Genomic DNA, 25,559 nt, shown 5'->3' on the forward strand with positions numbered 1-25,559 from the left:
TAATCTGTGCCTGTTTACCCGAATCACGGTCACCGGCCTGCGGGGCAGCGGGCGGCCTACTGGCCTTCACGTCCACTCTTCTTCTCCGCTCCTCTCTCTCTTTTTATTTTTTATATATATATATATATATATATATATATATATATATATATATATATATATATATATATATATATATTTTGATATTCTCTTTGTCCTTTTTTTTTTTTTTTTTACTGGAAAAAAACAATTTACACGTAGAAACACTATCTAATCTGACTCTGGCCATAGCCTGAATGGATTCCGTCTGCAGCCGATGGCGGCTGAGAAGGAACTGGCGGGGACCGGATCGCGCACATGGCCGGGGGCGTGCAGGGGAGCGGCGCGCGCTGGCGCATGCGCGATCCAGGAGAAACTGCTGGAAGATTTCCGATCTGTGGCGCCGGGCGAGCCCGACACCTATTGTGGAGCACCCACAGGGACCGCTCGAAGAAGAAAAGCTTTTTTTTTTTCAAATTCAGATACAAAATTAATACTTCAAGAGCCACAATGCATGTGAATATCAGACAGCCCTTCATAAATGACATCTCATTATACTTTGTCCGCCCTATTTTAAGAACAGCACATACACAATGATTTGTATCAGTTAGAAACTTAAATTACCCCCAAACTCCAGGCTTTACCTGCCTCAGCCCCCAAATCCGCCCCCTCTCGAAAGCTTTTCGACCCATCTCGCAAATCTGCCCCCCCATCCTCATGCTTAACCCCTCTCAGACCCAAACCCCCCAAATTAACTAGCCTTAGACGATGTAGCTCTTCCACAGCGGCCTCCTCCCGCTCCTCGGCCTCCTCCTCAGCATGGTTGTGTGGCTCTGACAGGAGAAGGCTCCACTGCCCCTCCTCCCAACTCTCCTGCTGGCTTAGACTTCCCCCACATGCAGTGCAGGCAGCTCCCTAACCTGCCGGCGTTCTCCTCCGGGGCTCCCTGTCCTGCCAGCTTTATTATCCAGGACTGACTGCTCAGTGCCTCTGGAGGCTGCCGCTGCTTTAAAAAAACAAAAAACAAACAAACAAAACCAAACCCCTAAATTCAGTTGGTTTAACTGCAGGCAAATGAATTTAGGTTTTTGTTTTTGTTTTGTTTTTTTTGTTTAAGCAGCAGCAGCCTCCCAAGTCACAAGAGGAGTCAGCGGCAGCAGGTTTGGAGATGCAAATGGCTCCTTAAAGAGCCGCAGGTTGCCAACCCCAGAGCCAGCCTGTCTGGGATGGCTAGGGAGTAATAGAAGGTGAGCCCTGAAAAAAGGAGGAGAAAGAAGCCCCATCAAGAGATCAAAGTCCCGTATGCTGTTAGCTGATGACTCAGTCACCCATTCCTGGGACAGAGGTGATGACTCATGGTCATACAGTATCCTGGGGCAGTGGGACAGGACAACTGTTATTGGACTAAAACAAATAAAAGATGGGGAAAACTCTAAAGAAGCTCTCTCTTTTTTTCCTGCCTTCTTTTTTTTTTCTACCACCACCACTCTACAGGAGTAGTCTTGGCTGGGGAGAGGGGGACAGGAGGAAGCCCTGGGCCCCTTCCCCTTCCCCTTCCCAGGATGGAAGATGCTGACTGCTCCTGCATACTACAAGCTGACAACGACAGCAAGCTGACAAGGCGGTCACACAATCAGCTCACCACCCTGGATTCAGGACTGCAGCCACACACACTGGACCCACTATGCCTTGGCTTCTTCACTGTTCCTGTGCAACTCTTCAGCTGCGTGAGTTTGGCTGTGTAAAGGTATGAGTGCAGGAGGGTATGAGTGTGTGTGCTTGAAAGCTAGTTCTTTCGTTTACTCTAATCTAATAGAGGCATTTAATAAAATACATAGTGTATCCCTGAGGTGGTCTCTCCAGTGTAAAATAAGGTAACAAGAAGCAACAATTGAATTTTAATCTATTGTACATTGCTTCCAACAGTGCACATTTTAGTCCACAAATTTAGTAACTTAGAAAACTTTCAGCGGCCAACTTCCAAAAAACAGGAATTTCAATTCACTTTCAATATTATTTCATTGCTTATAAATTAGCTAACAAAGGAAAACATTCATTTTGCACCCCTTTTATTACTAAATTACAGGGTTTTTTCAGAACTCAAACAGTGCCTTTACAATGAAATACAAAAGACTGTATACAGAATAGAGACAATACAGTGAAAGCTTGATTATCCAGCATCCCTGGGGAACACAGGTTTCCGGATAATTAAATTTGCTGGTTAATCAAGCAAGCCCATTGGCTTCACTAATGCCAGGGGGTGGAGGGGGAACAATACACTGCTCCTGAGGACCATCCCCAGCAGCGCGGCTGAACCCCCAGGACAGCTGGCCGCAGCTCTGAGAACCTAGCTCTGCTCAGCTGGCCAGAGAGGGCAGGGACACATCAGGGCATCTGGCTCTGGCTGGGAAGCCAGCCACGCTCAGCTGCTGTGTGTGGGCGGGGGGAGGGAGGGCAGCTGAGTGACAGCTAGTCTCAGCAGCCAGCCAGCCCCAGGACAGCTGTCCTGGGGGCTAGTTAATCACAGAATCATAGGGCTGGAAGGGACCTCAGGAGGTCATCTAGTCCAGCCCCCTACTCCACGCAGTTTCAACCCCTACTAAGTCATCCCAGACAGGGCCTTGTCAAGCCAGGACTTAAAAACCTCAATGGATGGAGACTCCATCTCTCTAGGCAATGCATTCCAATGCTTCACCACCCGCCTGGTGAAGTAGTTTTTCCTAATATCTAACCTACACCTCTCCCTCTTCAACTTCAGACCATTACTCCTTGTTCTGCCATCTGACACCACTGAGAACAGCTTCTCACCCACCTCTTTAGAGCTCTCCTTCAGGAAGTTGAAGGCTGCTATTAAATCACCCTTAAGTCTTCTCTTCTGTAAACTAAACAAGCCCAAATCCCTCTGCCTATCCTCATAGGTCTTGTGCTCCAGCCCCTTAATCATTTTTGTTGCCCTCCGGTGAACCTGCTCCAGCAAATCTACATCCTTTTTATACTGGGGGACCCAAAACTGAATACAATATTCCAGATGTGGCCTCACAAGTGCCAAACTGAGGGGAATAACTACTTCTCTAAATGCTCCTGCTCAAAATGCTCCTGCTCTAAATGCTCCTCCTAATGCACCCTAGTATGCCGTTAGTCTTCTTGGCTACAAGGGTACACTGTTTACTTATATCCAGCCTTTCATCCACTCTCACCCCTAGGTCCCTTTCCATCGTACTGCTGCTGAGCCAGTCGGTCCCCAGACTATAACAATGCTTGGGATTCTTCCGCCCCAGGTGCAAGACTCTACACTTCTCCTTGTTGAACCGCATCCGATTTCTTTTGGCCCAGTCCTCCAATTTATCCAGGTCACTCTGGATTCTCTCTCTTCCCTCCGACATGTCTACCTCTCCCCCTAGTTTTGTGTCATCTGTGAACTTGCTGAGGGTGCAATCCAGTTCCTCATCCAGGTCATTAAGATGTTGAACAGCAGCCACCCCAGAACCGAGCCTTGCAGCACTCTGCTTGAAATCGACTGCCATCCAGATATTGAGGCATTGACCACTACCCGTTTGGGCCCAACCGTCAAGCCAGCTTTCTATCCATTTTATAATCCTAGGATACAATCCATACTTCCTTAACTTACGGACAAGAATGTTGTGGGAGACAGTATCAAAAGCTTTGCTGAAGTCAAGGTATATCACATCCACTGACTTCCCCATGTCCACAGAGCCTGTTACCTCGTCATAGAAGCTAATCAGATTGGTCAGGCAGGACTTGCCCTTGGTGAATCTATGTTGGCTACTTTTGATCACTTTCCCCTCTTCCAAGTGCTCCAAAATGGATTCCTTGAGGATCCCCTCCATTATTTTCCCAGGGTTTGAGATAAGGATGACCGGTCTATAGTTCCCTGTATCGTCCTTCTTTCCTTTTTTAAAGATGGGCACTACGTTTGCCTTTTTGCAGTCATCCGGTATCTCCGCCGATCTCAAGAGTCTTCAAAGATAATGGCCAAAGGTTCAGCAATGACCTCTGCCAATTCCCTCGGGTATATTAAATCCAGACCCATGGATTTATGTACACCTAGTTTTTCTAGATAGCTCAGAACTTGTTAATAGAATTAATTAATAGGCTGTTAATTAATAGAATGTGCCCGTTATCTCAGCTCAGGATAGCATGGCTGTTACTGTATAACTAAGTGATAAGCTGAAAAAATGCATTGTATATAAGAATATTCACATTTAACTGTAATTAATAGACTAACTATATATACATCCATAAAAGGCTCCTCCATTGACATCACCACCCATTGTGAAACAAGTAATTTTGTGCATGATGCAGTCTGCTCTCCACTTGCCACTTCACTGTGTGTTCAATCTCAAGCTATTAATTGCTAGCAAGTCAACTTTAGACTGTTTAATGTAGCTTTGAAATTAAAAAAACGGCAGTCTAATTCACACTATTACCTGTTGTATGCGACAGTGACCATCAAGTAAAATTAAACAAAACATTAAGCCAAGATATATTTGCAAAGTAATGGTACAGTGTTTAAACTAAATACCAGTAACAAATTTGCAAAGTAAGAGCATTTAATGATTTTTAATTACCTGTTTTTGTCAGCAAGAGATTATCCAGATGCCTGTCTCCAACTCCAAGGATATAGGTAATAACGCAATAACCAGCTGCAATGACAAATAAATTACAAAGAACCAAAAATATTCCATATACTGGATACCAATGTGCTCAGTATTCTTGAGAGTCTAAGATTACTCATTAGCTTAATTCTTGGGAGTCAAGACTTTAGTGGAATAAAAAGGACAACTTTTGAAATAAAATGAAATGCAAAGAGAAATGTAGTAGGTATTGTTTTATGAACTGATGAAATCCTAAAATTAACTTTCCACTTATGTACATCTTACAAGATTACATCCACTTGAGATCTAAAAGCCACTTTACTTCTTCCAACATGAGATAAACATGAAAATAAAGCTAAAACAAATATTTTGAAGTCCTGCATATGATAGCATTCAGACTGTTCTATTTGCCAGCATTATACTTCTTTTATGCCTGACTCTTGTAATCTAATGGTAACAGTGAAGTTACAACCGAGTCACTTGAGTCGTCAATGCCAGCAAGGCTTACAATAGTAGCATTAGAGCTGGTGAAAAATATTCACTGGAATAATTTTCTGACAAAATAGCCTTGGTTCCTCACAAAACTGCCATTTTTCATGGGAAAGCATTTGGTTGGCCAGGGTTAAAATAAAACAGATCCAGCTCCTCACTCCCTGCTTCACTGGGACAAAGCTTTCCCAGAGGACTGCTAAGGTTGAGCATCCGGATTCTTGCCCTTGCCCCACAGCTCCAGGAGCTGGAGAGCCAGACTTACAGATTCTGGATCTGGGCAGGAAGAAGGCAGGTTATATGGCCAGGCTTTCTGCCTCCCATTTAGGGAGGCTGGAAGTCTCCCAGTCAGTTTTACAAACTTAATATTGTACTTATGAGTGAAATAGGTACAATATTTCCAGGTGGCGAGTTGGGAGGCTGAAAAAAAAATTATATTTGGTTCTCCTGAAACAGTTTTGTTGTTGTTGTTGAACTATTTTGCAGGAAGATTTTCAAGGGGGGAGGGGAGGGACAAAACAAAACAACAACAAACTGAAATCAGTTCATTCCCATTAGCCAACCTGAGTAACAAGCAGAAACTACAAGTTATGCAAAGTATTTTTTTTTAATTTCTGTTTTAAGAAATACTCTACATGTACGTACGTACACATGTGTGTGTAAGAGAGAGAAATTCAGCTTTCAATGCAATCACCATGGCCCCCTAGTGTTCTAGAGGAAGTCTGAGCAGAGAGAGGACAGTGGTGTTACCACTATTGTACTCCAACTTTCTTGTTAGGGAAAAAGAAGAACTTTGTCTATCCATCCAAGTAGACAGAAGCCACCCTGGGGAGGACAACAATCAGCATGTTCCCTGGCAGCCCTGACTATGCCCCCAACAACCAGTTCTGCTCATTTGGGGGCTACATAAACCCCTCCAATGCAAGAGAGACTGTGGCTCCCTTCTGCTATGTCCTCCTTCCCTGAAGGATTTTTCAGTTCCCAGGATCTACACTAAAACAAACGTTAGCAATTAGTACACGCAAGTGTTTTCACGCTCCCCCTCAGCTTACTGTAGAAACCACATGCTAATTGTGTTCTAAAAAGAAATCTGCTGTGGTAATTGGTGTTACATGCAATTAAGCTGTACAGGAAGATGCGAAGATTGCTTTAATTCTGACCTGAACACAAGTAAGCTTAGTACAGGATAAAGCCAAAGACCTTATGTACTGGCCTCATGTTAGGCAAGAAAATACATGACTGCAAGATATGTCTGGGAAATTTAAGAGTCCATTCGTTATCCAATATTTATGAGGATCACTGTGATAATCTATTACTTAAATTAATTGCTCTCATTTCAGATGTTTGGAAAATTAAAAATATCACTATTTTTAATGAGGTCCATCTACAATTATGGGCTCTGACCTCCCACTAGTCAGGTGGGTGATTGACCTGTCTCCCAAGGCCCTACCCCATTCCTCAGAACCCCAATTCTATCCCTTTCCTGTCTCTTCCTCCAAGTCCAGCCCATCCCCACTTCTCCCCCTCCCTCCTGGAGCTTCCTAAACACTTCAAATCAGCTGTTCTCAGCAGGCTGGAAGATCTGATGAGCAGCGTCACCAGTAAGCAAGATGTGCAGGGACGAAGGAGGCAGAGAAGGGAGCTTGGCTGCCAGTGGGCGCTCTACACACATATTTTCCCTGTGGATGCCCAACCCCAGAGCACCCACAGAGTCAGAGCCTATGTCTACAAAGCATTTGAATTTTACGAACTCTACAGATCTAATATGCACACACTACTGTCCTTTGTTCTGACAGAGGTATATCTAATCAGGAAGTAAACATGCGTAACAACTTACCACAGCTTTTAACGTAAGTGTCCATCACCTCTGCACTTATCCCATTAGGACCAGTCTCACTTGGTGCATGTTTTCTGAAGAAGTTCTAGAAGGACATCAAAGCACTCACTCGACAAGCACTGAAATAACTCCCGAGCTGACAGAAAAGTTAGCAGTTTATGTCCACAGTAAGTCTATTACCACATATTCTGTGAAGAGAGTCTTCTAACTATCCTCCAACTTATAAGAATGTCAGGGTTGCATTCAAGAATGTATTATTTTCAAAGTTGTCACATAACATTAAACCAAAACTCTAGCACATTGTTTTCATGCTGCATTGCTATACTCAGTTTAGATCTTTATTCACATTTTCTTATTCACCAGAGCAGAAACAGATTTAAAATCACCGTGTCAAACTAAGGTATTCTTTCTTTAAAGTAGCTTATAAAATTAAATGCGGACTGCAGAGTTATTGCAATATTCCATAGTAAAAATATTTTTCTGATAGACTAGAAAACATTAAAGCTCTAGCAATTCAAACTGACCTAAAAGTTGGGTAACATCTTAGAATAACATAACTTTGACACTGTTTGTCTAATGCACTAATACTTACTTTATGCCCCTTACTGCCACTAAAAATAAACAAGTCTAGCGATGTTAAAGAAATAAGCACAAGGTTTAAAGTTGAGATTTGGAATGGAATGGAGATGATCAGAGCAGTCCATAATGACTTTCTGAATAAGAGTGGTTTTGATTTGACCAGAATAGGAGCATTTCAAAATCATCAACTGAGCTTGAGCAATGGAGGTTGTTCCTCCCACCGCCAAAAGAAATCACCAAGATGTGCAACATATTTACTATTCAATTGGCTAGTATTCTACATTGCTGAAAAGAGTAGGACGTAGAAGTGAAGGGCCCTTGTGGATATTGTAATGTATAAAAGGGCATGGTTATAAGTACTGTACAGAAGAAAGTCTTGCTCCTGTATGTCTGGGAGATCTCGTATGTACTGTAGCTGTCAGTCCCAGAATAGGTGGGTGAGGGAATCTCTTATTGGATCATGTTCTCATAGTGAGACAGGCTTTTGAGCCACGCAGAGCTCCTTTCCAGGTTTGACAAAAGGTACTCTGAGTGCCACAGGAAAATGAAAGGTAAAACAGATTGTTTAGCACAAATAGTTAGCATCTAAGGGACTATTTGAGGTCAAACGGTTCATTAGCAGCCCTGCAATCATAGGGCACAAAGAGGGGTCCTAGACTGTTGTAATAAGCCATAAATCCAGTGCTTATGTTCAGTCAATGAGTTTAATGTTTAGCAGATTATCAATTTGAGTTCCTTTTAGACTCCTCTTTTGAAAATGTTGTGCAGGTTTCCTTTGAGAACAAGGCTGGATAGGTCAGACATAGTGATTGTTTTATGGAAGTTTTCACCCACAGATAAGGTATTTTTAACAAATTACCTGTGAGCACTTGGGAATGTAGTGATTGTCCTATTTCACCCACCTAGTTGTTATTGGAGCATGTAGTGCACAGAATGAGGTACACCACACAAAGACAGAAACATAGGATCTTGAAAGGTTTGTTGTGAGGATTGTTTATCACTAGCTGGAGACATGCAGAAAGTTTTGCACCAGTTGCTCTGGCAGGGCCTGGTGCTGCTCTGAGTTGGTGTGTTCCCTTCTGTGGGGGGCTTGCATCTGATCATGAGCTTGGAGAGGCTGGGGTGGGGATTGTTTGAAGGTAGAAAGTAGGGGTTCATGAAAGATTTCGTTCTGGACAGGGCTCCCCTCAAGCATGGGTTGTAGTTTGATGATAACATAGGGGTTCCAGAGCGAGAGAGTGGGTGACAACTAGGGCTGTGCCATCATAGGCAGTGTTATTTCTATAGTGAAGCAGGTTATTTTGGAATATTTAAGTGACCAGTTCTGATGCAATGCACTTCTCTGGTAGAGTGTCTCTGCTTGCTGAAGATGGTTTTGAGCATTTTAAGATGTATATATTGCATTCTCTTCAGTGCATATTCTTTCATCAGAAAAGCACAGAGTTTCAGTATCAGAATTAGTTAAGTCTTGACCTGAATTCTTCAGCAGAATTAGTTTTACAGACATCAAACACCCAATTGATACTCATGCAAAAGATCTCCAACATGCAGACTCCGTTCCCAAATGAACAACATGTGGGGTGCGGGGGAGGATGACAGAGCACAACCCTTCAAGGATTTCTAAGAGAATGGTAAATAAGGCTTAAATATTCTGACAAAATGTTTTTTATTTTTGTCTTCTAATCAAACACACACTCAATAACACATACACCACACCATGTACCTGTATACTTTCTTCAGTAGCAAGAACCTCAGCAACAGGAACTGACTGAATAAACTGCATGAAACCTGGGATAAGAAAGCATTATTTAATACCTGATAATATCAAATAAAGAGAAAATAATGCAGCTTTGATGAAGAAATAGTTATACATCTTTTACTCCACTGTACTCAGCAAGGTTTTGTCCCGATTTATGGATAGAGAAGCATAAAGAAATTTTTTCATATCTTGCCCAAAGCTAAGCAGCAAACAAGCAATAAAATTGGAGCTATAACTTAAGTCTCTGATTCCCAGACCTTACTGCTTGTTACTAATAAAACTAGAGACTACTACAGAAGGCTGTACATGTTGTCATCACCTTTACTTTGCTCAATGTTTAAAGAATCAGGATAGCATTAAAAGGTACATATTTTGAAGTATATTCTAGCAGACTTCAGTACAACTGGATCACAAAACATTTTATAATCTGAAATTCTGCATTTATGATGGAAACTTACTAGTTTTCATCCTAAAATTCATGAGAGGTCTCCTATTATGGAGATTTAATCAGTTTTACTAAACACAATACACCATTTTCACTATTACCCTACAAAATCTCAGCTCTAAACTATACCTGTCAAAGTAAACTATTGCAGTGCATTTCATAATGTGGTAAACTCTTTGATATCCAGCAACCACAGGACCGGCAGACTGCTGGATAATTAAATATTCTGTGTAACTGAGTGTACTCACACTGGATGGGAGAGCAGAGAATCCTGCCAACTGCACTCAGATGCAACATGAAAGGATGAAGGGAAGCACCGAGAGGGCTGCCCCCTCCAGAGGGCAGGATGTTGCTCTCCCTCTCTGTACACAAATCTCAGCCCTGCACCACTTCCCCCTGCTCCTGCCTGGTGTCCACTGACCTGATCTGCCCAGCTGTGAGTCATGCCAGTTATTTGGAGTGTGTCAGTTAATCAAACAGAGGTTAAACAAGAGTTTGCTGTACAAGATTCTTTAGCTTTTATTGTCTCAGCCCCAATCCAAATGACTACTGTGCAGTTTTCAGCCCAGCAACCTGAGCCCCATGAGCTCACATTGGCTGATCTGGGCCAGCCATAGATGTGCTGCTTGGCTTTTGCCCTCTAGAAGTACCCTCCAAGACTAGAGGGGGAATAGAAATAAAACTAGCTTTGAAACAATGTGTGTCTCATTTTCATTGCACTAGATGATGCAAAACAAACACCTATCAATAAAGCTGGAGAGGAGAAAAGGATGGTACAATAATAAATAAACAAACAAACCAACACTAATCTGTTTTTAAGTCAGTTTCCCACATTTGTCATAAGGAAACCGTACAACTTGAAGTCAGCTGTACCCTTCTGTGACACTGACAAGAAGCCTCGAGTGGATAATATCTGCATCCAGATAAGTAAAACTGAGGATGGCAAATACTTGGTTCATGTTTTTTTAAGAAATAATCTTACCATGCTTTGTACTAGTAGCCAGCACCTTATAGGGTGTCAGCTTCAAATCCAGATTCTCCTTACGCAACAGCTGCAAGAAAAACACAAATATGAATGGAACGGCTAAAAGAATCACACAATTTATGAAGGGGCTAAAATGTGGTGTGAGTTGATGCATTAACTTATTCTCATCTTCAGGAAACTTATCTGGCACCTGCCAGAAAAGTCTGTTTTCTCATATCCTCGGAGTCTATAGAGGACCTTAAAACAAGATTTGTAATAATTTGTAATTACTTGGAATACCATAATAAAAGTATTGAATTAGGCTGCCATAGCAGTTCGCGTTTTCGGGGTTTTAACGGAGCACATCAATCTCCTTAACTTGTATCAGCAATAAAACAGATGTTTTAAAGTACGATTAAGAAACACTTGATTAGCATTCATCACCTTGTCCATGAGTGAAATAATTTGAAGAATAAGCTGATCCTGACGTAAATCATCACCATGTTTAAATATTACAGGATATTTGCCTCCATCTTCTGTTTTGAAGAATAACTGGGCGGGCATTAGGGCACTCTGGAAAAGGATATTTACATGAATCAGTACAGTAGAACAAATCCAATAATCAACTTTGCTGGGACATAAACCTATATTAGGAATCCTCAGACTACACTATTATGTCATTTCTGAAGCCCTTTCATCCAGAGGATACACCATTTAGTGGGAAACCCAAGAGAAGTAATAAGATGAATCAAATGGATCCTGGCAGATTTTTGTAAAATCACTCTAGCCTCAATAACTAGGTGAAGAGACAGAAATTAAGTTTGTTCACATTTGATTCAAACTTAGAAGCACCATACAAAAGGAGCACAATATTTTAAACCAACCTGAAAAAAGAAATTAAAAGGGAAAATTCAATAATTATATGATAAACGTCAAAGAAAGAGTACAGATGGATCAAACCAATTATCTGCTCTCTCAAGTAATTTAACAGTAACCATTTTAAATGGTCTTTTCCAAGAACTAATTTAATCCTGTTTGCAGTTTCACCCCCTCATAAAATGAGCTCAAGATCAATTATCTGCATGAATAAATTTGTACTGTAATTCATCAAGTGACACCTTTCAAACAAATATGAAATAACAAAAAGCAGGGTAAACAAATGGCAATTTTTAAATCAATTTCACTAGTTATTTATATACAGCAAGTACTCAAGCTGTAGTTTTCACATCTTCTAATTCAACCTTACTTTTTCTTTTAAAAATATAGTACTTAATTCTTCTACACAAAGACTAATTGCAGGTGTAGAAAAAAAGATATTACTTAGGCTCAGTACCACCAATGCCTCGTCTTTCCTCACGAAGTTTTCTTCTGGTTATGAAAAACTTGCTGTATTTATTGACTAACTGCCACCTTCTTTTAGAGTGGGAGGAAATTAAGAAGATGGTCACTCCTGAATTCTAAAAAAGCACGGAGGGGTCCTGTGGCACCTTATAGACTAACAGAAATGTATGAGCATAAGCTTTCTTGGGCAAAGACCCACTTTGTCAGATGCAGGTCCTTTCTGTTAGTCTATAAGGTGCCACAGGACCCCTCTTTGCTTTTGCAGATCCAGACTAACATGGCTCTACCCCTTTGATACTGAATTCTAAGTGCACTTGGATACCGATGACATCCTCTGAAGGACTAGATCTAAATTCTGGCTTTCATTTTGTGTCCTGGCTTCACTTGCACAAGACATGGATTACGTATTGCTCACTTTAAATGGGACCATGCTGGACCACCCCATTATTATTGTATTTTATTTTTTTAATTTGAAAAGAATCATCACCTCATGCCAGACGCTGACTTCCAATATTGTTGAAATTGCTGCTCTGCTGCATACAATATACTGATCCAGAATCAGTCTAGATAATTAAACATTACATTTCCCCATAGATTCATTGTGCTATGAGGGATGAACAACCTTCCATCAAGGCTCTTGTTTCAAGACAAACTGCTCTCCAAACAAGAGATGATTAGTTAGCCAGGATCAACTAAGGATCCTTAGGAACTATTTCAGAAAGGAAATATGGTTTCCCAATAGACCAGTAATCTCCATTCTTCTTATGACCAAGATCACTTTTTGAATTTAAGGGCAACCCAAAACCTATCCTGCCTCACTCCATTCTTGAAGACCCGCCCTGTTCACTTTCCCCTTACCGCCACTGCTCATTACCTCTACCCTCTCTCACCTTCACCAAGACATGGCACGGGATTGGGGTTGTAGAAGGGATGCAGGCTATGGGCTGTGGCAATGGGATTCGCAGTGTTAGGGGGGGTCCAGGCTGAACCTGAGGCAGTGGATTGTGGTTCTGGAAGCAGTGAGGGGTGTAACTTCTGGGAGACAGTTTGCGCGCAGGAGGGGGCTCCAAGCTGGGGCAGAATGTTGGGAGGTGGGGGAGGGAAGGATGCTGGCTCTGATAGGAAGCTAAGGTCTGGGCTTGAGATGCAGGAGGGGATATGGGAAGCTGGATTGGGGCTGTAGCAGGAGCATTGGTTGCAGGAGTAAGTATGGGGAGTGGGGTGTGGCTCACAGCTGACAGCACAGCAAGGATAAGGGAGGCTTCCTGCCCACCCCAGCCCCACACTGCTGCTGGAAGTAATCAGAGAGAGACAGACAAACTAAACTGATCCCAGGAGAACAAACTATCTGCAGTCTATATTGTTGTGCATTGTATTGCTGGGTAAAAAGGCTAATGGGGGACAAAAGATGAGCTGTGGAAGAGAGGTAGAATCTCGCGAATAGGAAAGTTAGTCTGAGGCATAAGGACAAAGATTCTACTGAAGCTGGGCAAAGATCAAACTGACCATAATGATACCAAAGAGGTTTTGGGGGAAATAACCAGACATATTATAGAATGTGTACATGCTGCACGTGGCCAAACAAAAGAAGGGAAATTTCACTGCAAGGGGTCATGTGGCTGGTCAAAGAATGTGCAATAAGCAGTAAAGGAGGAGGAAAAGTTTAAATGACAGCAGGAAGTAGCAATGGTAGAAAATTATGAGGAATACAAGCTGATCAAGAAAATATCAAAACAAAACAAATACTTAGCTTAATCTAATTCTCGACTCCCCGCTCCCCTTCTGCCCCTCTACTCTCTGATTTGCTCACCTTGATAATTTTTTTCTGATTTGTCAACCTTGATTACTATTTTTGGTTCGCTGTGCCTTAAATATTGAGTCTGTTCTGGTACGGCTATGGTCTCAAGAAGTGAGTCTGTCCCACAAAAGCTCACCTAATAAATTATTTTGTTAATCTTTAAAGTGCTATTTGACTGCTTTTTTGTTTTCATACCATGACCAGTTGTAGAAGCAAGGGGCCAGACATTTAAAACCTTTTACACAGGACAGCTACAGAAGGAGAACAAACATACAGTTTAGCCAAGGAAGACTGAAGACTTGGGAACTGTGAAGTGGATTAGAGGAGGAAAAAAAAAGACTATGGTGGAAGAGAGTGAAATCACTGGGAGATAACAGCAGTTTTATGAGAAACTGCTCAATAAGGACACTATGAAGAAAGCATGCACAAGCGACAGTAGTACAAGATGTGTCATCCTGGTAGAGTCTGAGATATTGCTCAAGATGATGAAACAAAGCAAGGCAGTGGGGCTGAAAGATGTACCAACTGAGGCATTCAAAGCAATAGACCATGAGGTAGTGGTTATGACGACAAATGTTTTCACCTTAATTCATTATACTGACAAGCCTGAAAGAATTAAGACTCTTGGAAGACCTGGAGCACCGAGTAAACAGCCACCAATTCAGCTATATGCCAAGGTGGTCAACAATAGATGCAGAGTTTGCTGACTGAATACTGCAGAAGCTGCACTGGGAGAAGTACAAGGATTTGTATTTAGTATTTGTGAATTTAGAGACATCTTATGACAGTTTTTTAAAAAATTACTGCAAGAGCACCTGCTGTGACACATTCTGATAGAGACATACATTCAGACTATTGTGGACTTGTATGAGGGCAGCACAACAGAAACAACAAGCAGCTGTGGCTACAAAAAATGGAATGCATATGACACTTGGTAGATAAATGAGAACCCAGTAGATGGTGTAGAGTTAAAATCTGTGAAACAATTTAAGTATCTTCGTTCAGTGTTCAGCCACAATGCAGACATTAGGGCCATATGAAGAACATTTGGGCTGGGTCTACACAGCACTCCCTTCATTCATTTCAGGAAGAAGGATTCTTTTGAAATTTTTTTTTTGTTTTGTTTTTCCAAAGGAACGCCATCTACACGGCTGTTTTTGCTTTCAGAAAAGACTCTTCCAAAAGTGCAACACATGAGATTATGCAAATGAAGCACAAGATTTGTAAATCAGTGCTATATTTGCATTTTCGATCTCCCTCATTTGCATTCCTCCTCTGAAAGGGGAATGCTGGGTAGACATGGCCTTGTGTAGACTAGTGGGTTTCTGCCTGCGGTCATGGATCTCTGGAAGTACATAAAATATGTTTAAGATATCCTCAAAAAAGCAGTCGTTACTATGGGTCAGAGGTTTGCAACCTGTGGACCATGAACAATGTCCAAGATTTTCCGAACGGGTCAACACCTCCATTCAAAAAAAGTTAAGAATCCACAAATGAAAAAGTTGAAAATCACTAGTGCAAACAGCGTACACTGAAAAAAAAGCTCTGCAATAAGAATATGCCACGTAAACTACAAAAGCAAAGTATATTTGTGCATGATTAGGTCAGCCATGATACATGGGTCAGAACGCTGGCCAAAAAGAAAGAAAAAACAGTTACCTCTCAAAACTGTTGTTCTCTGTGGTTTGTTTTTCCACGTCCATTCCATGTTAGGTGTGCATGTGCATACATGGTTGCCAGGATATATCGCCCTTAGCAGGTAACTGTTGGGTCAGTGCTGCACCCCCGGGAGTGGTGCCTTCATGAAGCTCAATATAGGCACTGCCGACTGTCTTCCCCCACCCCAGTCCCTTTTTGCCAACTACTGAGACAGAAGGGAGAGAATGAACATGAAAAACATCTCAAAGAACAACAATTACAGGATGTAAGTGACAGTTTTTCTTCTTCTTCAAGTGATTGTTCATGTGCATTCCATATTAGGTGAATATCAAGTTGATGTTAGAAGGTGGGTTTGGAGATCTGAACAGACAGAAGCAGCGCTCTACCAACAACTGCATCATCTCCCATATGCTGAGTGATTGCATAGCAGGCTACAAAATTACGACTGGAAGACCACACAGCTGCCCTATAAATCTCCAGTAAAGGAACTTGAGTCAAGAAGGCTGCCAAGGATGTGTTGCCAACAGTTGGCATCGGAGGTCTGGACATCGCAGCCTTCCCTTGGGATGGCTGTGTAGCAGCTATACACCTTACCAAAGTTCTCTTCTGGGAGGAGAGGAAGGTAGTACGTCCTGCACCAATTCTGTGCTGCCCTGAACACCTCTGGGGTTGAGGGGAGATGAAGCACCCTAGTGTCAACTGCAGGTGACTGTGGGGAGTGAAAATCAACCTCCTAATGGACTCCAACCTCCTAGTTGACACACACTCATTAGGACTTGCAGGGTGGCCATGCTCAGGTCTCACCAGCACCGTCTGTGTGTGTTTCTAGACAGGAGATCTACCCTTTTCATGCCTCTTTTTGTGAGACACCAGGGATAGCGATCTATGCCTCCTTGGCCCCTGGTGCTCGATGACAAAGAATGACACCACGCTGCCTTGTCCTTTATCGGTAGCAGTGCACTATGCATCAAGAATGAGGTGCTTGGTGCTGGGTCTGAAGAGACCTTTCCAGGCTAAGTGCTGCCTCTACAAGGACGACTTTCAGCCACTGAGGCCAGCCTTTCAAAGTCCTGGGCTTGAAAGTCTTTTAGACCAGGCAGCAATCTCTCTGATGAGACCCTCCCAAATACTTCATACATGAACCATGGGAAATCGCTTTGAGGGAATATGTTTCCCCACAGCCAGTAAAGACTTTAAAGCCAGGAGACCTAGGTATGCCCCAGTACTGGGGACTCAAAGGAGGGCAAGGAACCCTCCCAAGAGCTACAGTAATTAATACTAAACACTAACACTAAATAACCACTAATTAGGACTATTTACACAATAATCAAAACTATTTATACCACAAAGACTAAAAGCTAACTGCTAAAGCACTTGCAAGAACAAGTGCCTGGGAGTTGCAGCTAACCGTCACCACAGGCAAGAAGGAACTGGGGGAAGAAAGGAGCATCAGCAATGCCTGTACCGAGTGCCAAGAAGGCTTCACTCCAGGGAACATCGAACCGACCCAACCTATTAGGGGAAAAGATCTTCTAGTAACCTTGTATGTGCATGCACACCTTATATGGAATGCACATGAACAATCACTCCAAGAAGAACAAATGTGTCACACACCTGAGAATGATCAGGTGGACATTAGTGATGATAGGCTACACAATGAAATGGTATGAACCACAATGTGGCTGCCCTCTTGCACAAAAATAGAGGGAGCATACACCGATAAGGCTAGTCATGTATGATGTGCGATATGTTGGCCAGAAAACAAAAACTAGTGGTCACAGGGCAAAGACCACGAAAAAGGCCTAGAAAGTTAATTTGTGATGCTGGAGGACAAGGAGAAAGTTGGTGTCAGTGTGCAGAATAAACTTGCCAAGAATACTTGAAGAATTAAGAACTAGAGCAACTAACTGTATTCCCTGTAAGCTGAGCACTCAGGTGGCCACCCAGGAGAGATTCAAATGACACCCAGCTGATTAATAGAACTCCTACTGCTGGCTGCATGTGTTTTCACTGGTAAGGAACAACTATTCTGAAGAAAGCACAAATGGAGAAACAAGCCTACACTGTGGACAGAGAAAGTGAGTTTCTGAAAGACTGCAGAATGATGCACAAGTTTGTGATTTAGGCAAATTTTTGAAAGATACATCTTTTATGCACTCATTTCTGCACCTCCACTATTACCACCACAAACACCCTGTTCATAACAGTCAGTCAGCAAGATCTGATGCTATTAATCATGGATTTTAATTGGTCATATAGAATGGATGTCAAGTATCAGAGGGGTAGCCGTGTTAGTCTGGATCCGTAACAGCAACGAAGGGTCCTGTGGCGCCTTATAGACTAACAGAAAAGTTTTGAGCATGAGCTTTTGTGAGCATCAGCATCTGATGAAGTGAGTCTTTGCTCACAAAAGCTCATGCTCAAAACTTTTCTGTTAGTCTATAAGGCGCCACAGGACCCTTCGTTGCTGTTACGGATCCAGACTAACACGGCTACCCCTCTGATACGTGACACCATGCAAGGCACTGCATTTAGCCATATGGAGTGGAAATCTATCAACCTCAAGAGGAAGCCTGCACAAACTCAGACAGACAGCATCTGATGGAGTCTTCGCTCGCAAAAGCTCATGCTCAAAACTCTTCTGTTAGTCTGTAAGGTGCCACAGGACCCTTCGTTGCTGTTTTTGAATGGATGGTGGATCTTTGCTGGCTCTGACTCTTAATAGCTAGCCCACAGACAGAGAAATACTCTCTGGATAGCAACACATTCACAGATCTCACCACATGTGGAACAAAATGTGAAGTCCATCACTCTGCTTCAACTCCAGCACTTTCAGTACAGTGGCCAAAGAGTATGCATACAAACTCCACATTAGGCCAAAGAACAAGAGGAGGATACAATCTTTTAAACCTAAATGCCACTTAAACTTTATGCTCCAGCAATTGAAATAATAGTCATGAACTTAGTGGGACAAGTGCATGATCAAAGTATTTCTACTCTGAGTGCAACCACTGTTTATCTGACAAATGTAACATCAAGGACTTCTCAAGGTGATGCTTCTGTTAGCCTTCCAAAAATTAAGCTTTAATTGTATTTCACTTATTCAATGGTGGATGTCTCCCATTTACCTTAAACAGTGTAGCTGTCTCTGGGATTATTCCTCTGATTTTCACCTGAGGTTCTAAAGGCAGTGGAATAAGTTCCACATCTGATAAATTCATCTTCTCATTGTCTCCAAGTAATGCCTGTAGCCTCTCATTCTAAAAGAGCAAAATCCCAACATTTCAATTAGATGAAAATGTAAATGCAGCTGGAAGAGCACAAGAACAACCTTTACTGAAATATTTATATAGATGAGCATAAAAATGTGCAGAAACAAAAAAGCAAATGCATATCCATGTTATTGAACACTTATAAGGCTCTTTGTCAACTGTTCTGTATTTTTTTTAATTTCACGTTGTGCTGAAGATAGATGTCATATTGTTTTGAAGTCACAATCAGATATTCTATATAGTCATTTAAATCTGCATGTGTTTACATGTGTCAGCGATAGTAACAAAGATAAAAAGCAGTCAAGTAGCACTTTAAAGACTAAAGTCAAGTGCTACTTGCCTGCTTTTTGTTTTGATAGTGTATAGACTAGCACGGCTTACTCTGTTACTATTCAACATGCAAGTAACGAAGATGTGTTAGTTTTACACATCAGAGATTTTTAGTTCTCTTATGTGAGATCTGTTCATACTTCAGTTTAGGATCAGTGTTCCTTGTAAGCTGAGTGCTTGGGCAGCTGCCCAGGACAGACTCATATGCCGCCCATCTGATTAGCAAAAAGTGCCTATAGTCACCCACAAAAGGCAGAATGTGTCTTTATTGGTGGTGCACATTCACACACGCCTTGGTACACATAAAATCTATTCTGCTCATGGATGGAAAAAATAAGACGAAATACAGTTTAGGATATGATCCTGCACCAGGAATTACACACCTGGACCCTGTATCGATAGGGAATGCTGTTCTCTTCAATGGGTTTACACAAGGTGGTAACAGCCTTCGGCAATCTCATTGTAGGTGTTAGCCCTATATTTAAATATTGAATCTCATATAAAAAGGAATTTTTGTGGGCCCAAGCAACACTCTGAAAATACCTCCAAGAGGGAACAAGGCAGTTATGTTTACATAAATTAGAGAGGAAAAATAAATTGGTCAAAAAGCATCTTTGAGAAGAGATTTCCCAGAAGAAATCCAAGTCTTCCATATATGCATGCAAAAAGAAGACAATAAAACAAATCCAATTATGATCACTCAAGGACAAAAAACACATAAGAAGCTAAAATACTTCAGATGAAAACAGACTGCATATTAACATATATGCTTAGCTTAATAGGATGTTAAAAACAAATTAAGAGTACTTTGCTACACAACTTAACATTAAGAGCTTCCAGTGAAAACTTAACACTCGACTCTAACATTTCAAAACCCACGAAGTTTTTATTCCTGCATTTACCTTTTTTTTACGGTTCCCACTTTCACGCTGCACTGCCTTCATTAGATGAACTAGTCGATCTACAAATGTCTGCTGTGCGGCCAACAAAGAACGCATAACCCTGACAGATTTATCACCCTACGTGAATGAAAAAGAAACAGAAAATTAGTTCTTTGTTGTGAAACTATATCTGAAAATTGTACATTTATTCTTAGCCTAGATAGATTGTCCTAGTTAATATAAAATATCAATTATCTTTCATTTCAGAGTTCATTCAAAGCATAGTATTTTGTGTAAAATGCAATAAAGATTGCTGTAGCTGGCAATCAGTTATCTGACCTTTCACTGCACTTCAATTTACATCAACAATAATAGTAGCAAGCATCCATGCATGACAAACTAATTCACAGGGGGCAGAAAAAGTAAGTTTCATGAAGATTCTTGCCTGTGAAATACACCTTTGTACGACATGAATCATGAATGCCTTGAAGCTGCATTAATGAGATGTGAAGTAAAATGCAGTGAACGATACCTGACTGTTAGAGTTAAGCCAGCAAACTCTGTACATGTATGCCACAAGTTATGGATTACAAGGACTTTTCCATAACAGCAGCACCCTCTGCTGCTGACACACATCAGCATTGCTTCTTGATTTAACAAAGGCAAGTGACTCAATCTCCTGTTTGTCAAGCAGGGCCAAATATTCCCTCCCCATATATTCATTGCCAGATGCCAAGGAGTCTCAAGACAAGCACAATATGAAAAGTTAGTTTTACAATTTTAAGAAAAGTGGCTAATAGAGTAAGGGAAACACTTCCCTTGGAAGTAGTATTCATTTACTTTGAATTATATTACATCATTTAGAGCAGATCAAAATAATTCCAGGGAGCTTGGCAGTCTGTAGTGCTTGTGGTATGGCATCGTAAGAAACAAACACGTTTCAAAAACCAAAAAAACTCTGCAAACTGCTTAATCATTCATTACCTAAGGGATGGATTACCTTTAATAGAGCCTGACTAAATCGCCTCATCACATTTAGGTACATTTCATGAGTCTTAGGATCCCTCTGCTGAGTGTCTTGGTCTTCACATTCTACTATAACATACCTTTAACACAAAAACAATATTGTTTAAAACTGTCCTTCTGGAACACAAATCACTTAGCTGTGCAATGCTATAAAGATCTGCAGTTATGGCAAAACAAAATTTTACTTAGTTCAGGGCAAAACCTGAATCTTCAGGAAGCAGTACTAAGGACACACATCTTGGGTCTTCCCAATGACATATGGAACACCTGAAAGATAGCACTCAAACAGAGCAGGTATGGCCAGGTAGGCCAGATACAAACCTCTGTCAAACTATATATCCATATGTACCAGGAGGTTTGAACATTCAGTGCACTGTGACTCCCTTCTAATAAAAAAAAATTTACTACATGATCCCAAGACGGGAGAAATGAAGACTGAGCTTTCCACTGCCCTGAAGTGGGGTACTGGGGACAAAGCCTGAACCCCATCATTCTGGGCAGGGCAGGCCAAAGAGGGAGCACAAGGGCTATAGCCCCTGGTAAGTGGGGCCGTAACATGATATGAGCTCCATTGTCAAGAGCTGAAGCCCATGCTCTTCAGCTTTGGCCCTAGGTTGTGAAGTTCAGGCTTCAGCCCCAGGCCCTCGCCAAGTGCAAGCCACCCCTAGTGACCCCATTAAAATGGGGTGGTGACCCATTTTGGGGTCCTGACCAACAATTTGGTAAGTAAGATACACTCTCAATTTGTCTTACCATTCTCAGGAGCTTTCAGTCATTCTTGCTGCTCTATTACCCTTTCCTAATAGGAGTGCTACAAAATGGAAATGCAAACAACCTCCTGAACTCCTTCTTCCTCCAAAATTGCATTGCCACCACATGTTCCATCAGCAATTGGGACAGAGAAATACTTGCGTGATCCCAAAATACAGCTTTGCAAAGATGCTACTGTTTGTTTTTAAAGGACTACCAGACTAGAGACAGCCAAAGAAGAGAACAGAATTTTACAATGATTTTTGATTTGATGCCTTATTTTGATATATTGTGTGTGTTATTCTGACTGCTTTATGGGTTACTTCTTATGTGGCACAGAAATTGATTTCACTTTTAAAGCATAAAGTAATGCCAACTAAAACAGGCGGATGTTTTATCCCCCCTGCACCCTCTAAAACACAGCATATCACAATACATAAAACTGTACAAATTCCAGTTCCGGCTATTTAACATCTAACTGAATAAACTACATTTTCCAATGCTTGATTTGGGTTATGTGACTATACAAATTCAGTTAACCTAATCCATCTTCCCAGACATCTGGACCAAATCCATCCATTTTGTGACACTTCCCTTTCTGCTTACCTTATGGTGGTGCTGTAGGATGGGAGTTCTACCATGTTAAACAATGTACAGGCTCAGTAGAACACCTGCTCCGGCACCAGTAAGTGTTTTGAGGTACAGAATTTTTTTTTTTATTGGATAATTGGATTTTAAGTAACAATAAGAAGTCCTGTGGCACCTTATAGACTAACAAATATTTTGGAACATAAGCTTTCGTGGGCAAAGACATGGGGCATCTGATAAAGAGGGTTTTTTCCCATGAAAGCTTATGTTCCAAAATATCTGTTAGTCTATAAGGTGCCACAGGACTTCTTGTTGTTCTCGAAGATACAGACTAACATGGGTACCTCTCTGGATTTTAAATACTATAAGATCCCATACCAGGAATGATTAAGGCTGGTAAGAATGTTGATTACAAATTAAATCAAATGAATAAATCTGAGACACAAGCTAACCACTTTCCCTTGAGTCTAGCTGATTTCATGCTCTGTTTAACAACTGTTTGTCTACCTACTTTATGCAACATATACTTTGTTTCTATTTTAGATCACTGAAACTGGTTGTATGCTGGTACACCTACAGTCAAGCCAGTATTTAATTTGTAATGAAAAAAGGTGCCAGGCTCGAGCAAATTTTTTTACATTGCAAACTGGTACAGCAAGCCCAGAGGTGCCAGAGCTATGAATTACCAAGCCTAGCATTGTTTGAGGTGAACGCTGGGAAGTCCAGGCACAAATTAAGTACCGTGTCAGGAACACCAATGAAAAAGAAATTAATTTAGCAGTATAGGAGATGAAAGGAGGAAACGAGGTGACAATCTGAGCTGACTCACACAGATGGAGCGGCAATTCCATTCCCAAGACAAAGCTATGTGAAAGTTGACGAAAGATGTACATGAATTTGAAGAACAATGCACAAAGGGTTGTATAGTGTAGCTACATCTCTAGATTGAAAAGCATATTTTGAGTTGACAGGGATTAATACATAATTTGGTAGCCACAGAAGAACTAATCAAAATGGTCTCTTCTCCATGTAGAAAATCAACTGCAGGAAACTGCAAAATCCGATAAATAATTTGCTGTGAGGGGCTGCCTCTTCACATTGATTCAAGAGCTCACTACATACCAAGTGTGAATTTTTCATCAAGTCCATGTGTGATACAGCTCGCTAGATTAATTTACAAATTCATTATAAAACTTTAAATATATTCGGTAGTCAGACAAATACCTGTATTTCAAACACTGTAACCTTGATTGATCCTGTAGCTCACCAGAAGCTACTTCCAAAGCTCTCTTTCTTGCAGCAGTGACTGCTAGTAGGATAGCTTTTTTAATGCTGTAAATTTAGATCTTATTACGGAGGAAATGAAGTTTGACAGCTTTTCATGTGCAATTTCTGAGTTTGTGTACTCAACAAGAGAAGGGAAGAAGGCAAAATACAAAAAGATTCATTAAACTGTACCTTTATGTCAACTTTATTTGCAAAGTACTACATGGTGTCTCTCTTAACTTTTTGAAAGAAAGACCCAAAAGCCTGAAGTCAATTATCTCAGTGGATGCATAGACAAGAATTAGTTTTAAACGTCTGAACACAAAAGTGAGATGCTACAAGAATGACTAGCATCACTGTAATATGACTGATGCCTGAATTTCAAGGGTTACTGTATTTTTCCATTGATTGCTTTAAGCTCCTGCAGCTTTTGATTTAGCTGTAAAATATAACTGATCAGCAGCCAAAAGGATTTATGGTTATGCTAGATCAAACTGTAGCTGTGACATTTGGATTCTGTCACTGAGAAATTGAGATGTCTGGAAGGAAAGGAAAGAATAAATTATCCACTTCTGTGGTCAGAAGGCAAAAGTGAGATAGCTTGAAAGTATGATGACTGAATGGGTTAGGAAGAGGAAAGGGAGTTTGTTCAAGTTTCAGAATGCAGTATACTTGTATTAGTGATACAAACACCACACAATCTTGCACAAAACCTGCAAAACAAAAGACGCTCCCAGGAAAGTGAGTGAAGCTAGACTAAGTAATTTCTACTTAAATAAGAATATTTGACTGTACAAAGCATCTGACTTCTATTCACAGTAGTCATGCCTGTAAATACCTTACTTTCAGAAAAGCTCAACATATTTTTAATTTAAAAAACATTCCACACTAGAGCTGCGTCTACACGTGCACGCTACTTCGAAGTAGCGGCAGTAACTTCAAAATAGCGCCCGTCACGTCTACACGTGTTGGGCGCTATTTCGAAGTTGAAATCGACGTTAGGCGGCGAGACGTCGAAGTCGCTAACCCCATGAGGGGATGGGAATAGCGCCCTACTTCGACGTTCAACATCGAAGTAGGGACGTGTAGACGATCCGCGTCCCGCAACATCGAAATAGCGGGGTCCTCCATGGCGGCCATCAGCTGGGGGGTTGAGAGATACTCTCTCTCCAGCCCTTGCGGGGCTCTGTGGTCACCGTGGGCAGCAGCCCTTAGCCCAGGGCTTCTGGCTGCTGCAGCTGGGGGTCCGTGCTGCATATACAGGGTCTGCAACTAGTTGTTGGCTCTGTGTATCTTGCACTGTTTAATGAAAGTGTGTCTGGGAGGGGCCCTTTAAGGCAGCGACTTGCTGTTGAGTCCGCCCCGTGACCCTGTCTGCAGCTGTGCCTGGCTCCCTTATTTCGACGTGTGCTACTTTGGCGTGTAGACGTTCCCTCGCTGTGCCTATTTCGATGTTGGGCTGAGCAACGTCGAAGTTGAACATCGACGTTGCCAGCCCTGGAGGACGTGTAGACGTTATTCATCGAAATAGCCTATTTCGATGTCGCAACATCGAAATAAGCTATTTCGAAGTTGGGTGCACGTGTAGACGTAGCCTAGGACAGAAGAAATGAGTTTGTTGACATGCATATCATGTGTTGTAGTAAATCTTTCAAGTTTTTAATAATATTTTAAATTTAAATATTGTATGAGAGAGAGAAGACAAGGACATATTTTGCAATGATAGACACCTGGAACCACAGTCAGAATAAGTTATTTTTGGCACATCATTTTGGACAAAACAAACAAAGTAGTCAAGTCGCACCTTAAAAAACTAACAATTTTGTACAGTAAAAAGTCTTGTAGCACCTTATAGACTAACAGATATTTTGGAGCATAAGCTTTTATGGGCAATGACCCACTTCATCAAGACCCACTTGATGAAGTGGGTCTTTGCCCACG

At 41.5% G+C, this 25,559-nt stretch overlaps 1 protein-coding gene across 2 annotated transcripts in view; it reads right to left on the reverse strand.

Annotated features, from left to right (window-relative positions):
• Positions 1–25,559, reverse strand: part of PIK3C3 (phosphatidylinositol 3-kinase catalytic subunit type 3) — a 143,409-nt gene that overhangs the window by 72,003 nt on the left and 45,847 nt on the right. For both annotated transcript variants that reach the window (XM_074995838.1, XM_074995837.1), the window contains 8 exons: positions 20,989–21,094; positions 20,010–20,126; positions 18,634–18,765; positions 11,152–11,280; positions 10,726–10,795; positions 9,263–9,327; positions 6,961–7,045; positions 4,608–4,682 (listed from right to left, as the gene is read on the reverse strand). In XM_074995838.1, the coding sequence (XP_074851939.1) occupies positions 4,608–4,682; positions 6,961–7,045; positions 9,263–9,327; positions 10,726–10,795; positions 11,152–11,280; positions 18,634–18,765; positions 20,010–20,126; positions 20,989–21,094 (779 nt within the window). The remainder of the gene's footprint in view (positions 1–4,607; positions 4,683–6,960; positions 7,046–9,262; positions 9,328–10,725; positions 10,796–11,151; positions 11,281–18,633; positions 18,766–20,009; positions 20,127–20,988; positions 21,095–25,559) is intronic.

Source organism: Carettochelys insculpta, chromosome 5, assembly GCF_033958435.1.
Source record: "Carettochelys insculpta isolate YL-2023 chromosome 5, ASM3395843v1, whole genome shotgun sequence".
Classification (NCBI taxonomy): domain Eukaryota; kingdom Metazoa; phylum Chordata; order Testudines; family Carettochelyidae; genus Carettochelys; species Carettochelys insculpta.